The following is a 15921-nucleotide window of genomic DNA, read 5'->3' as shown; positions in this document are numbered from 1 at the left end:
AAGGGGTTAGGATTGCGCCCCCAGTCACTTAACTAACCTAAGCTTTGGTTGATTTATCTAATTACCAATTCAACCAGATAAAACTGGAAGTCCTAAATATTTACCCCATGGTTCCCAAACTGTGTGCTGAGGTGCACCAGGGCACTGTAGCAAACTCACAGGGGCGCCATGGGATATTTTAAAGGCACCACCGGATATTTTAAATTGTCAAGGTAAACACAGCAATGGGTGCCGTGAAAAAATTAGAATTGGCCTAGGGGCACTGTGAGCGGAAAAGGTTTGAGAACCTCTGTATTACTTCTTTTTTGTCACTAACTTGCTCAGAACCATCTGCCAGCAGATCTGAGGTTGAAATGGAAAGCTCCAAGTGGGTTCTGTGGAAGCCCTGTTCTTTTTGGCTGCTTTGGCACTGAAGTAGCAAATTGTACTACTTGTGCACTTGGCTTATTCTGTCAGCAGGCAAAAGGGGTTATTTTTCTTTTGATGTGAAAAAGATTGACTGAGAACTCCTTTGAGAATAATGTACCCATGAAAAATGGATTACAGCATTATTAGTAGTTTGCAAGAGGAAAGGTGGCAATTCTATACTTTAAAAAAAGTTTATCTAAATTACAGAGTACTTGCTCTGCTAAAAGGAAAAAAAAATGTTTTAAGCTTTAATTTGGGAAGAGTTTAAAAATGCAAGTTCTCACCTCTTAATTGTGAGTAAGGTATCACTGTCCGCCACCGCTTCATAATTTCTTTTTATATGCTTTTGGAATGCATAACTATGAAACTTCAAAGATTTGCATGTAGCAATGTTTCTGATGAACAGTACTTTTGTGTTGGTAAGCATCTTTGTGATGAGGTACTAAACAATGACAGCATAATTTTTCGTAAACATTTACCACAATTACTGACATTTTAAAATATATATAATTTTGGATTCAATTTGCTAAGATTATCTGCTTTTAAAAAGCTGCAGCATAAATATCTCAGAGGTAAAACGAAAAGAGCAGCAATTACTCTTCCAGGTTACTTCTCTTCCTTTTTCTTAGGGCTTATTGTGCAACATTCTGGTCCATATGTTTAAAGAAGAAGTAAAAAATCTGCTTTATTAAGAGACTACATTGCATATGTGTATTACATATACACATATATGGCACATATTGCATATGTGTGCATGTACTTATTCATTTGCAATAGCTGATCCAATTCTCAGTAAATTAAAGCAGAGGACAAGTCTTCTTTCCTCAAAAGATTGATCTCTTTCACATGATGCAGACAAAAGCATAAATAAAAAAGCAAAGTATTGTCAAATAGTTCTTTATGAGAAATTGTTTATTATCCCCAATAATATCAAACTCATTAAAATGTAGGAATACCTACAAATACCCCAAAGTAATTTGTGGGAAACCAAAGATTAATGTAAGTTCATCCTAGCTTACACATGAAGCATAGAGCACATAACTAGCACAACCTTTAATAATAAACCCAACCCCAACAGTTTACCCTGATCTCAAAGCTTATCAGTCTTTGATAAGTTTATCAATTGGCCAATCAATCCATCAACTCAAAGCTTATCAATCAGCCTCCTTCCAAAGCTTATCAATAAAGTCAACCAAATAATGCAACAGAAACAAGCCATGAGATATAGATATATCTCAAGATACAAAACTATCTAGAGATATAGGGTACACTGCCTGATCTTAGCAGTCAGACAGGAGGTTTATTCTGCCTTGGCTTCCCTGGCCTCTCTTATCTACAAGTCCAATTTCACAAGACTCCTCCAGAGTCTTTTAGACCTCCCAAGTGAGGACCATGCTGTTTCAGGCTGTCCTGACATGTTCACAGGTAGAACATGTTCTGGAACTACACCATTTGTAGTTTGTAGCTGAGGCAGATGACCTACAGCCCAATCCTAACCTGCACTGGAATAGGCAGGCCAACTGGCCTGTGCCATACCCAATGCAGGTTAGAAGGTGAAAGGAGCCCAACTTGGTGCCCCAGTGTCGTAAACTTGGGTCTCACTCCCAGGGTTTTGGGTGCTCAGAGTTGTTGGTTCTGAACCCTAGAGCTCTCAAAGATCCCTGGTCGGTAGTACTGCCACCACCCTGTAAGAGCCAGTGCCTCAGTCCAGGGAAACCAAGAACCTTTAGGCTTAACTATATCCCTTGTAGGCACTGAGCACTTTCTTTACTTAAAGTCTCAGTCCTCAAGTTTCTAGTCCACAATGAGGATTTTTGGTAGCTTGCAGAACGGCTAGGCAGGATTCTGAACCTTTGTCCCCAACAGACAATGAACCAACATGGTAAAAAAGATTTTCTACTTTATTAAATACATAAGGTTACAAAAAGGTTACAAAAGGCAGCAAATGCTAGAGGCATAAAAACTTCTAGGAAATATCAGCATAAAACAACAAAGCTAACTTGCTAACTCTATTATTCTCTAACCCTCACCTGGGTCAGCTTCTTTTGTAGATCCTCAGACCAGTTACCTATGGCCACATGGTACTGGTGGGGCAGGATGTGCACCCACCACCTCTCTCACCCAGAGACAAGGAACAAAGACCCTTTCCTCTGGAAGTGGGGCTGGAAGCTCACCCTCTCAGCTCTTCCCTCCCCCTTCGAGATCTACCTGCATTCCATCCTTGATGGGCGTCTTTCTGGCTCCTAGGTGCTACATAATCACCATCCATTGAGATGTAAATCCTAGCAGCCAGGAAATGCAAGCCACTTCTGTGTTACTGTTTTAGCTTGGTTCAGGCCTTGCAGTGCTACTAGGCCTGAACTGTACATATCCATGACACCCAGCCACCTTAATGGGGTTAAGATCTGCACCAGCTAAATTGCTGGCACAGATCTGAGCAGCCCAGTGTAATGCTGGGCTGCTTGGGAGAGGGAGAGGCTGCTTAGGATCCAGCCTAAGTGCCAGAGGCTTGTCCCAACCCTCCTCCCAAGCCTGGTCCACCCACTGGCCTGCCTGCCACTCTCCCTCCCCTTGCCCGGAAATATCCCTATTCTACCCTCACCCTCTCACCAAAACCCCCCATGCTGGCCACCCTCGGCCAGCACAAACTCAGCAGATCCAGGTGGCATGAAGGCCTCTGAGGGCTGGCACACATCCTCGCACTGACCCAGCCAACTCTCCTGGAGGTGCAAATGTGCCTTACGGCTTGTTTGTGACAGTCCTGGGCTGCAGCAAGGGATTTGTGCTGGCCCAACAGATGTTTGGGATTGCACTCCTAGATTCTGAAACTGAATCCACGAAGTTTGGATTTATTGTGGGAGAAGCTAGTTGTGTTGCACTATTGTTCTCAGTGCCCTGGCCTTCAGGAACTCAGGCAGCATGGGTCACAGGACCTGTCCATAGCAGCAAGTGATCCATATGGCATCTCATGACCATTCTAGTAATCTGAACTGTAAATGAGAGTCATGCCATTTGTGATAGCAGGAGCCCAGTTAACTACTTGGCATTTCCAGAAAAATCTTTCACCCGTTCAGTGTTTCCCAGTAAGGCCTATTGAATTTAGCAGGACTTACTCTGAAGTAAGTGCGCATAAGATTGTAGCCTTAGGCAGTTTCGTGTTGATGTCAAATAGCATGAGGGACACAATGAACCCCAACAAAACCCCACACTAAAAACCACAGGGATGAGCAATAATCCCCGAGAACCTCTTTGTCGAATTGACCCTCCAAATAGGGGCAGAACCACTGAAACAATGCTTTAAATCCTTAGTCCAGACAAAAGAATATGGCAATTGATGGTATCAAAGGCTGCCAAGAGATCCACTCACAAACCACTATGACCACCCCATCCTTCTCCCATTATAGGCTGTCAGCCGTCACAGCCAAAAAACTGTTTCAGGAGCTGCTCTAGAGACAACTTTCAATTGCTGTGTTACAAAGGTGCCAGCTCAGTTGTCTGCTGCTGGCCTCAACAAACATTATTCTCTTCTTCCTCAAGCAAAAGAGCTCTGTATTCCTACCAATCAGCCTGTCTTTTGCTTCTTTTCAAAGATGACTTTGCAAACAGTAAGACCCCCTCCCACACAACAGAGACATGCTAAGCTAAACTCCGCTCTTGTGAGGTTTTCAAAGGAGCATAGTTCCTCGGACATGGAAGATATTGCTTGACAACTGGGCCATAAAGAAATAGAACAGATCCTTACCTGTTTAGTCAATTTCCATTTTCTCTAAAGAGTATGTGCATCTCCATGTCCAGTATTCTGTGTATCTGAGGATGAGTCCTGAACAGGTTGCATACATTGTAATGAAGTAGCAAGAGTTTTCAGCTTTCAAAATACACATGCATTTATTATGGGAGTTACTGAAATTTATGACATTTTTGGGTACTATGAAGTTGAGACAACTGAGGCAAAATACACTTTATGCCATATAGGGCGCAATCCTAACCAACTTTCCAGCACTGGCATAGTGGGGCATTGCTGCATTCTGCAGTTGGGGGGCAGTCACGGAGGCCTCCCAAGGTAGGGCAATGTTTGTTCCCTTACCTCAGAGTTGCATTGCCCTTATGTCAGTGCTGGAAAATTGGTTGGGATTGTGGCCATAAAAATGTAAATTGTAACCAAATTTCAAAGTCCAAAAATTTGTTTTCATCATTTTCTTATTTCTGATAAATCATTTTCTTATTTCTGATTTCATTTTTTTAAAAGCCATTGTGCCAGTTTCAAATCTAACAGAGCAATCCTTTTTGTGCCTACTCAGGAGTAATCCTAATTGAGTTCAGTGGGTCTTAGGGCACAATCCTAACCCCTTATGTCAGTACTTTCCAGCACTGGCATAGCGGTGCCAATGGGACATGTGCTGCATCCTGTAGTTGGGTGTCACTCATGAAGTCCTCCTCAAAGTAAGGGAATGTTTGTTCCCTGACCTCAGAGCTGCATTGCCTTTATATCAGCGCTGTAAAGTGGGTTATTATTGCGCCCTTACTCATGCACACTTTGTTGGCATCCTTCAGTCTTGGAAGACTATTAATCTGAACTGTAAATGAGAGTCATGCCATTTGTGATAGCAGGAACCCAGTTAACTACTTGGCATTTCCAAGTAGTGGAATAGCGCTCTGAATAGTGGTTCTGGAACAGTGTCCTCTCCAGTGCACGAAGCCTGGGTAAGGTAGATATGGAGGATACCCATGCAGCAAATCCCCCCTCTCCACGTTGCTGAAATGGTCCAATGGAAAGGCAGAAGCCAGTATGGTTGGTTCCAGCGGCGTCGCAGGAGTTACCAGAATGTGACTGTGTTCAGCCATGAACTGCCTCAGGGCCTCTGGCTCCGGATTTTGCCTCGAGGTTGACTCCTGAAGCCTTTTCCATAACTGGATGTAGCCACAAGGCAGTGGAGGTTTGGGATCAGAGTTTTCCTTCTCTCAGATGAGCTACCTTCCCAGGCTAATGAGTCCCATTTACCCGGTGGCTGTTTAGTTGCCTCTTATGACAAGTACAGCCAAACTGAGGGCCTATTCTTATCCCCAGCCCCCAGGGGAATGGTCATGCACACTTACATGGGGCAAATCCATCCCATTGAACATAGTGGGATAGAGTAGACATAAGATTGCGCTGTAAGGCTCTTATCTATCTTCTTTACGTCTGAAAATTGAACAGGATTGTCAGTTGAATAAAAGAATTGAAAATGTTCCTGTTATAAAAGTGAATGCTTTTGCTGTCCTTTCAGCTGCACTATTCTCCAGTACTCATTCAAGTCGAAATGGAACTGCTCCAAGCACTGGCTGCCCATTGCGTTCTGTGAACCACACTTCACCAGGACACACTGTACATGGCAGCCCACATGACACAGCAGCCCAGGTAGCCCCTCTCACAGCAGGTGACTCAGGAACTGAGAGGTAAGGCCATCTCACCTCATCAAAATAAGTGGATCATGTTAGCGTTATTATCCCAGGATTTCAGAATCACGGAGTTTTAGACGATCTGTAATGTCTGAAATCAGAAAGATCTATTCATTCTGTAGAAGTAAAAAGGATTCACTATGTTCTATACAGCTGTGATTAGCCAATGTTCAATCTGCACAACTTGGTGTATTGACATGTATTGCCCCTGACACATACAGGCTGCAATCCTATACTCACTAACCTGGGAGTAAGTCCTATTGAACACAGTGGGGCTTATCCTTGCTAACTGAGTAAGAGGCACTTTTTCAAGTGGGTGCTCCTTTTTTTTAGCAGGGGGAGAGTAACTGGCCCACCTCACCCCAGCAGTGTCTGTTCTAGTGGCTGCCTGCTGGTGTTCTTTTGCATCTTTTTCGATCGTGAGCCCTTTTGGGACAGGGAGCCATTTAGTTATTTGATTTTTCTCTGTAAACCACTTTGTAAACTTTTTTGTTGAAAAGCGGTATATGTTAATAATAATAATGATTTAGAGTAGACATTCTTAGATTGCGCTGATACTGACATAATTTCTGAAAGTAACTTCAGTCACCACATCTATATTTATTGAATATATTCATAGCCCAATGTTCAGTCAAGATTGGCTCCAAATTGGTCTCCAATTGAAATCCATCACAAGATACAGTATAAGTAAATTGTTATAATATGAAGTGTAGGGAGAACAGCATAGGGAGAAGAGGAGGGGTGATGTTTGCAGTTCAATATCTCTTCCCACTTCATGTTCCTTTTTTTTTTTTTTTGCTTTGAAGACCAAACTAGATGTGGGAATGGAAATGTGTGAATGCATCCATCTCTTCAAATTGCATGCAGTTACCTTCTGTGGGGGAGGAGGATTTGGATTAGAACCATGATGTGGGGGAGGGTGGTGAACACTTTTTCTTCAATGCTGTTTTCTCAATGAAAGTTGCCCTCCCCCATAATGCTCTTTGCTCCATTAATAAATACATACAGGCACACAGTCTGTGCCCATATGTTTTTATTGATGGGGTAAATAGCAACTTCAGGCAGGTGATTTATTGGGAAAGGGTTAAAACCTCCAGCCCAAACCAAGGTCCTGATCTGGTTCTTCCCTCTATTTTCAAAAACCTTAAAGAGACATACATGCATCCATACATCTCTACCACATCTAGATTGACCCTATGCAGCTCTTGCTTGGTTAGTTTACATTCCTTGTGTGCATTTTAAATTACAGCCAATTGTTGACTCTTTAAAAAAAAAAAAAGTTGATGACTGCAGGGAGATGTACAGCTCCACCATGTTTTTCCCTACATATTGAGATAATTTTTATGAAATATTCCAGCATCCATTGGGGCCTGGCAGAACTCTTGAGCCTGATGCTGTCAGTAGCTGTAAATAATAATTTGGGGGGAATGTCTTAAATGTTAATCCAGTGTTTGCTCCTCAACTTTCTGAAAGCTACTAGCAGCTGTACTAGCTGCTTCTGTGTCCAGTGGTGCCTCTGGCCAAAGATAAAGGCTTTCCTGCCCAACAGAGATATAATAGGCACAACGGATGACCTTCCTTTGGAGGTATATAGTTGTTGTTAGAACCTGACACTCCACTATATTGCACTGAAGGCCTACTAAATGCCTGAGGGCCCAATCCTATCAAATTTTCTAGTGCTGGTGCAGCCATGCCAATGGAGCATGCACTGCATCCTATGGTGGATGAGGTGGGATATGGTGGATGAGGTAGGATCCTATGGTGGATCCTGTGGTGGGGAGGCAGTCACAGAGACCTCCTCAATGCAAGGGAATGCTTGTTCCCTTATCTCAGGGCTGCACTGCGACTACACCAGTGCTGGAAAGTTTAATAGGATTGGGCCTTGAATGAAACTAACAGTATGGCATGTACTTTCAGTGATTCAGCCATTCAGAAGTCAAATATACATGAAGGCTACATCCAAAGAAAATTAAGTGTGCTTTAAGGCAGCGGATCCCAAACTGCTGGGTTCCCAAAGATCCACCAGTGGGTCATGACCCAGTTTTTATTGGGTCATAAAACTGACAGGGCAGATTAGGCTATGTGCATCAATGGTTAAACAAGCTGCTACTTGGGGGGGGGGAGCACTGCTGCTCAGTCACCATTACAGCCACACCCCTTGGCGTTACCCCAAAGGGAGCAGATATTCCTGCTCTTAGCTGTTGCAAAAGGAAGGATGGTTAAACAACACAGTTGATCGAAGAGACACATGGGAAATCCTGAAGAGTCAGGAGGCTGGGGGTAGAGACATGAGACAGAGGTGCAGTATAAATACACTGCAACATGGGATTTCCTCCCCTCCTTTGCTTACCAGTATGGGATGCATTGTGCTTGTTTCCCCTGTTGGGAAGATGGAGTAGAGGTTCCAGTTTGGTGGTTGTGCATGGAAACCTTTTGGGGCAGAATTCCTGCAATAAGAATTCTGGGGAGAATTGTTAATCCAAACCTTGCATACATTTTGTGAGAAAGAGAGGTTGCTTGTGCAGAGTGCTTCCTTTTGGGCCAAATATCTTTTCACCATGGTTCCCATCACTAATTTTTGCTTCTGAAAACCACAGAGATATGGTCCCATGCTGCCCATCTGTTCAATTGAGCTATAGTCTTCCCGGCAGGAGCTTTAATACCAGGGTTGTTGTACTGTGATTGGCTGCCAAATGAAGCCTGTATCCTCTTGCTCTGTCATCAGAAAGTGGACAGGATGGGGAGATAGTACTAGGTGCAATTTTCTGCACCAATTGTTCCCTCTAGAGTTACTCTTACCTACACCAGATTGTAGTATTTTCCTGACATTGGCAGCATATCTGAAGGTGTGCTGCCTTTTGGAGCATTTGTTGAGCTCCACTTTCATCAGATTGGGACCATGCAGTCAGCCTTGCATTCCCCTTTGCCTGACTTGACCAGCAGCCAAGGAACGTTTGCTTACTTGTGAGTAAACGCGACCATGTGGCTTACTTTTGCTTTCCATAGGGCTCAATACATTCGTCTACTTAGAGGGGAGACTTCCTTCTTGGGTGTTTTGGGGGGCTGCTTTCATTGTATAGGAACAATTCTGGTGCTGTTGGATTCCTCTCAGCCTGCCCTTTCCGACGCACTAAGGCACGTTGGCCTACTCAGGAGTAAATACACAATATGGCTCGGTTTCACTTTCCCTAGGGCTTCATGCATTTTTTTTGTTTCTGTTTTTTTTGGCCATAACTTTTGATGGAAAGGAGATATTTTGCCCCCTTTTTTTGCATTGTATTCTGTTTTAAATTCCACATCCAATGGTATATAGCATGATGGGGCTATTGTGAACCTCCACAATGTTAGCAATGTTGGATCATTTGTGGTGTCACACACACCCCCAGGCTGGTACCTGGGGCAGACCACCCCTCCACCCCTCGCTACCTACACCACTGTTGAGTAGCCCACAATGGGGCTACTCACTTTACCCGGGGAAAGGGGATGAAAGTCCCCTTCTCCTGAGGAGGTGGCAGTAGCTGCCTGGGATATGCTGGATGCAGAGGCAGCCATTTTTGGTGCTGCTGCAGCCCTGTACTCTGGACAGCTCAGGATTGGGCTGCCCGGCATTTCTGTGCTTGTGTAGTCTGGACAGACAGAGAAAAGAAAATCCTTCTATAACAGAATGAGGAAAGAAAACCCAGAGGGTAATGAGTAGCCTTGAAAACACAAAGTGTACTGTTCTTAGATCCACTTTACTAGGCAAGAAAAGTTTTTCAGAAGAGATGTACAATTTGAAGAGAAGCATTGATAAAAACACAGAAAGTAAACCGGAGGACTTCGTTTAAATAAGAAACTTTACAATACAGATGGCTTTCTATCATTGCAGAAAGCTCATCCTTTGAGGCCTGGAAGGAAACTCTTTCCAGGAGCCTTTAAACGAACTATTTCTTAACTAAAAGTTGAATGAAAAGCTGCCCCCTTTCTTACTGTGCTATCACTGATACTATTTGTAGGACTTCATTAGAGCAGACTGTTTTGAAGTGGGTGTTTTCTTGTGGGAGGCAAAATACTAGGAAGAGTGATATGAAACTTAAATATATAGGTACTTAATGGAAGGCAACTGTTCTCTGCATTTTTATGGATCCCTGGTAGCAAAATGTATGAGTCAGAGTTTGCCCTCACTGCTGTAGGAAACTAATTCTGCAACATTCCCTTAGGGCAGTGTTTCTCAAGGTTTGTCCTCCGCCATATCACTTCACATGGTTCACCTATTCCAAGTACCACTGGAAGTAACTGGTGATGACATCATTGTCAGTTACTTCTGAGTTGGGAGGCCAGATGCAATGCGACAAACACCAGTAAGAGGCTCAGGGTGGACGGGAAGATGTTTTAGAGTGCGGAAAAGCATACTTTGGAGCTCTGCCTGCCAAGTGAAGCCTCCTACCGCTGTTTGTTGTGTCATGTTCCTGGACTCACTGCTGAGCGGCAAGTGTCCAGGGGTCCTGTGAGTTCCACCAGATACCACCTCATGTGGTACCTGTATCAGTGGTTGAGAAACACTGCCTTAGGACTAAGCTATGCATTATGTTAAATCTGACATTAACTGAGGCTCCCAAAACTATTAGCATCTAATGCTGCAGGAACAAGTGTTCTGGTGGCACCAGGTGCTTTCTGGCTGTTCCTAAAGGTGACACGCTGGAGCGTGTGGGCTGGCCACCACCACAAGTGGCAAGGGGCTGGCTCCACATGCCAGCAGACATTGGACGTCTGCCAGCCCAGGTAAGTAGGTGTACGGGGTGGGTGGGAGGTGAGAGTGGGCAAAACAGGCAGGGGATGGTTGGAATGTAGTGGCTGCAGGGGTGGGGAGAAGGGTGGATCAGGTCTGGGAATGGGGTAGATTCAGCTGCAGTAGTAGCTGCCATATCCAAATCCTGTTCCCAGGCTCAATCCACTTTCCTGGGTCTGAGACTTGCACCAGGCCAGCAGGGGCTTACCCTGAGGAGACTTCTGGAGGCTGAAACTCACCGCAAGATGCAGCAGGTGCTGTGTTGGTGCCACTATATCTCCATCTAGGGAATTACAGCGGACTGGGCTGTAACAAACTTAACAGAGGAAGTATACTCGAATTGTGTTCTTTTCAAAAACACGCACAATCCAGCTCAGGACCAAAATATGTTTTTCGCATTTTCCACTTACGCTGTGCCCCATCCAGGCTGCAAAGGCAGCTATTTGCCCCCTACATGGTCATTTGCAGGAAAATAGCCATTTGAAGAACTAATCACTGCTGGGGCGAAGTGGGGAGAGATTTTCAGCCAGAAAGCAATTCTGGCAAAAATCCCCTGCCTGTTTTGCCCACTCTCACTCTCCCTCCCAATCTAAATCTGCCCCCTCCCTGCAGTTTATGGTTATGTTTATTTAATATCTGTATTACTTTTCACGTTTTTACACCACCCCTTCCTCCAAAAAGTGTTGTGGAGTGTTGTCCTCCAAGTTTCCTTCTTCTTTTTGACCTCACAACAACCCTAAGAGGTAGGGTGAGGCTGAGAGATAGTAACTGACCCAAGACCACCCAGGAAGTGAGTTGCTGACCTTTGAGTTTTTTCAAATGTTCCTGTAGCCAAAACACTTGAAAAAGCTTGAAGGAGGTCAACAGGAAGCGCTGTCAGCTTGAAAAGTCCTATAACCCTGTAGGCTTACAGACCATGGTTTAAGGAAGACACTCACAGTTTAGTATATAAGCGGTATATAAATACTGTTAATAATAATAATAATAATAATAATAATATAATAAGCTTTTAAATTACTAAAAGGGTGTGGTGTTGCACAGTGGGTCACACGGGCAGGGCTTCATGTGTCCATGGTTTCTGGAATCTGTGGGGGAGCCAGGAACACATCCCCCATGGATATCAGGGCACCCCTGTATAAAAGGTGAGATGAAAGTCTGAGATGCAACTTGATGCAAATTTCTGAGATACCTTCCATTTTTTCTCAGAATGTTTCCCACCTTCAAGCCATTCAAGCCATACACATCATTGTATCCCAGCAGCTTGCTGACATGGAAATGACAAAACAGAAGCACTATGTCAGTTTTCACTACCTCAATATACAGCTCTGATTCACGCATGCCCATTCACAACACCTTAAAAAGTGAACATCTGTGGCCAATTTAACAACTTGCATAGGGAAAAGTAGCATTAGAAGCAGATGTTTAAAAAAGCCAGGAGTTCACACAAAGCCATTAAAATCAGCAACTATGACATTACTCCTCCTCTTAATCTCATCTTCTTGCTTTCTTCACACATTTAAAAATTACAATATAAACTAATAACACTTTCAGTCAGTCTCGTACATTTTTTATAATTCATCAAGGCTACTTGCAACCAAATTATACTGCCAGATTGAGCAATTAATGATTGAAAAGGAGGGATATAAATTCTTAAAATAAATAAATGAATTCATACCAAAAAAGTGTAAAAAATTCAGATACAGTGAGTCTTAAACAGTCCGTATGGCCAGCCTACCATACCATGTGCTCAAATAGTATTTGTCAAATACAGACACAATGTCTGTTACTTAATGGGCATGCATTCTATTGAATCTCCTTCTTGTTTCCTGCCTTTGCTTTCTAATTATATTATCTGCCTCTAGGTTGCTGTGTCACTTGCCAGATTCTTGTCTTGAGCACCTGTTACATGCCTTTTGGTTTCTATATTTGCTGCTTACTTCCTGGGTCATGTACTGGTCTTTGCATGCAATCTACTGTGGCAACTTTCATAACTGTGACAGATTTGAATCCTCCTGTGATTTACCTCTGACTTGCTAGCTGTTTGTTTATTTATTTCCTTTCTGCTGATGGAGTCCAGGTAGTTTTGATTTAAATCACTAAAAGAAAAAAAGGACAAAAGACAAAGCTAGAAGCAAAATTTTCTCAGGTCGTTTGATCAGGTCAAGATCTAGGGTCAAGGCTTTTCTGGTGCCTGATAACCTAGGTACCTTTTCTTCTTCTTTTACATCAAAGAACATTCTCATCGTCTATCATGACCTTGGCTCCATCATATGCGCCAACAGTACCTATTTTGTAATTGTTATCCCTGGTAAGCCACTGGCCTTACTTTATCCTTAGTTTTGTATTATGAAGATGCTGTTTCTAAAAAAAAGTGTATTGTGTACACATGTGCTCTCAAGTTCATACGTATTATTGAGGTTTTAGCTCCCTCCCCTGGAAGTTAAATCTCTGCATGGGAGATGGATACATGTTACCTGTATTTCACATTCATGTAAATGAAATGCATGGATACCAAGATACCACCTAGTATCCAAACTGCCACATCATGTGATGCAGCTGGTGAGGTTCCTTGTGAGCTGGAACCATTTGGTTTTTCTGGTATAACACCCTTCTTGCTTTTACATCAAACGGCATGGTCCAGGCTGTTCTTTTCTGGCCAGGCTATTCCGTCTGACCAGTGGCATGGTCCAGGCTCATTTTTGGTTTTTGGAATACAAAATACCAGTGCATTGCTTTCTCTTCACCTTTTTGCCTTTTTCTCCTGTATGACTTCCTATCAAGCTAAGTCACTGGCACAGATCCGAGTAGGTTCTGGGCTGCCGGAGGGCTGCCAGAGTTGTACACGGGGTGAAGGAACCAATGTTCCCTCACTCCAGAGTGACCTCAGTGTGCTGCTCTGGCCCCACAGGATACAATGGCAGCAGTTTCGGCACCACTGTACCACGTGGCACAGCCAGAGCATTAGATTGGGCTCTTAAATTTGTTTTGCTTTATTTATTTTAAATCTTTTATAAATCTATAGGCCAAGCCTGGTTTATTTCTTTCCTGATATATTTGTTTTATTTATAATAATAAAAAAGGAAAAAGAAAAACACAATAAAAAAGAAAAGGAAAAGCAAACATTAACATTAAAATATACATAAAAAGTACATAAAGTACCTCTAATAATGTAGCAAGAGTGAAGTTGAGTGTTCTAATTACACAGGACTGCAAAATTGAGGGTCAGAAAATTTTTTTCCCAAACTTTATGGTGGTTTGATATGAATTTGGGGTGCCGATTCCAAAAATGGCATCCGTTTTGCCCTATCACGTCGAGTTTGGGAGATATAGTATAGCCTCATTAGTGAATGGTTCAAGCAGCTTCCTCATGAGGCGGGAGCGCATTTCAACCCATCCCCATGTCAAGCAGTTCCTCAGGGCCTGAGGCCCTGAACAATCCTCCTGTGGTTCATAGATTTTCCACCTGGGACCGTGGAGTAGTCCACAGGGCGATGATAGGTCTTCCTTTTAAACCTCTTGGCAAAGCATCCTTGAAAGACTTGACATTCTCCTTGTAGCGGTGACCTCAGCCCAGAGGGTTTCAGAGCTGAGCTCCTTATATATCAATCCCAACCTTTGTGTCTTTCACAGGGACAAGGTGGTCCTCTGACCACGTCCTTCTTTCCTCCCAAAGCTCAAGAGCTGGTGTTGCCCTCTTTCTGTACCAACCTGGTCCATTCCAAGGAGAGGGCCTAGCACTCCCTGGATGTGCATAGGGCCCTACATTACTATACGGAGGCCACCAAGGAACTTAGAAGGAAAGACTCCCTTTTTGTGTCCTTCTCAGGTGCGTTGCCGGGTAAGAAGGCTTTGGCTGCGTCCCTGTCAAAATGGCTACAATTGGCCATTCAGGAGGCTTACAAGGCCTCCCAGTGGGAGCCCCCTCAGGGGATCACAGCCCATTCAACGAGGAGGATAGCAACTTCAGCAGCCTTTGAAGGGGTAGTTTCCCTAGAAGAGATCTGCCTGGCAGTTACTTGGGCTTCTCCCAACTCCTTCACCAGGCACGATAAAATAGATGTGGCAGCCTTGGCTGAGGCCGCATTTGGGAGAAGGGTACTTCAGAGGGTGGTGCCGCAGTGAGGGACGCCGTGACCTCCCCACCCGGGTCGATATGGTGCTCTGGCATATCCCACAGAGTGAAGAATGCCCCCCTTCCCATTCCAGAGAAAAATGAAATTCCTTACCTGAGAATATCCTGTTCTTGGAAGGGGAAAGGGGGCATTCTGCCCACCCTTCGGGGTCACAGCTGCCTTTCACTGTTGAATTCTGCATCATGGTCTAGTGAGTTAGGGTTTCCTGAGGCCAGGATCCTGTTCTCAACTGTTATGGGCTCCCTTCTGTTTTATGCACAGAGCCTCTGTTGTTTTTCTGCCTTTTTTCCTTTACCTCCTGCCAGGGCGTTTTCGCCCAGTGGTTTTTTCTAGTTACAGAAGCAGCCCGCTGCAGGCCGCGAGATGGTGTGGGCAGGATGACATGGGAGGATCTCAACCTTTGCTCTGCAGTCCCGGATTGGGTTGGGATGCCCTCCCACCAGAGGAGGAAGCACCAATCAAATCTGGCCCTGTCTCATGTGGTGGGAGGGGCATACCCACACAGTGGAGAATGCCCCCCTTCCCCTTCCAAGAATAGGATAGTCTCAGGTAAAGAATTCCGTTTTTTTGCGACTTAGACTCAAGTCATCTGATTGGAGTTCCCATGCCTGATAATAATTACTGCTAATAATAAAAATGTTATGACCAGTAACTTTCTTTGGAGGCTACTGCAAAGTAAATTAGTACAATTTGCAACCAGTAGAGAAAAGCCACTAGCACCGTGTAATAGAGTGTGGCAAGGCAGCACTTCTGTGAAAATAAGTACTGAACTTTGTAACCTCTTTTTGAGAAGCGGTATATAAACATTCTCAATAATAATAATCTTGATGATGATGAATTTACAAGCATAGATGAATATTCCTGTTGTCATTTGTGATTTATGGAAGTGTATGCTTCATTATTGTCTTAGGTATTACTTGAAGACTTTAATCAGGTTTCTGATTGCAGCCACATACAACTAGTCTGCATTGCTAATACCATAGCAAGGCTGTTGGCAATGCAGCAATGGGTAAAACCTTTGTATGAGGTGATCTTCTCAGCCTTTGAAGTCAGAACTTTTAAAAAGTAATCTGGCTTGTTATTGCATGGACTGCAGGGCATGGTCACAATTTCTGATGGCAGTTTCCTGGTGGTTACAAGCTGATATTGATTGTTGCATACGCAAAATTTAATTTG

General features: G+C 43.7%; 1 protein-coding gene across 1 annotated transcript in view; it reads left to right on the top strand.

Annotated features, from left to right (window-relative positions):
• The window catches only part of GLIS3 (GLIS family zinc finger 3), a 179522-nt gene that overhangs the window by 144473 nt on the left and 19128 nt on the right, over nucleotides 1-15921 (top strand). Inside the window, exon 7 of the mRNA XM_066617150.1 lies at nucleotides 5673-5841. Within this exon, the coding sequence (XP_066473247.1) occupies nucleotides 5673-5841 (169 nt within the window). The remainder of the gene's footprint in view (nucleotides 1-5672; nucleotides 5842-15921) is intronic.

This window comes from Tiliqua scincoides, chromosome 2, assembly GCF_035046505.1.
Source record: "Tiliqua scincoides isolate rTilSci1 chromosome 2, rTilSci1.hap2, whole genome shotgun sequence".
In the NCBI taxonomy this organism is placed as follows: Eukaryota; Metazoa; Chordata; class Lepidosauria; order Squamata; family Scincidae; genus Tiliqua; species Tiliqua scincoides.
The sequence above is the reverse complement of the archived record's forward strand: the minus strand, read 5'-3'. Positions and strand labels throughout refer to the sequence as shown.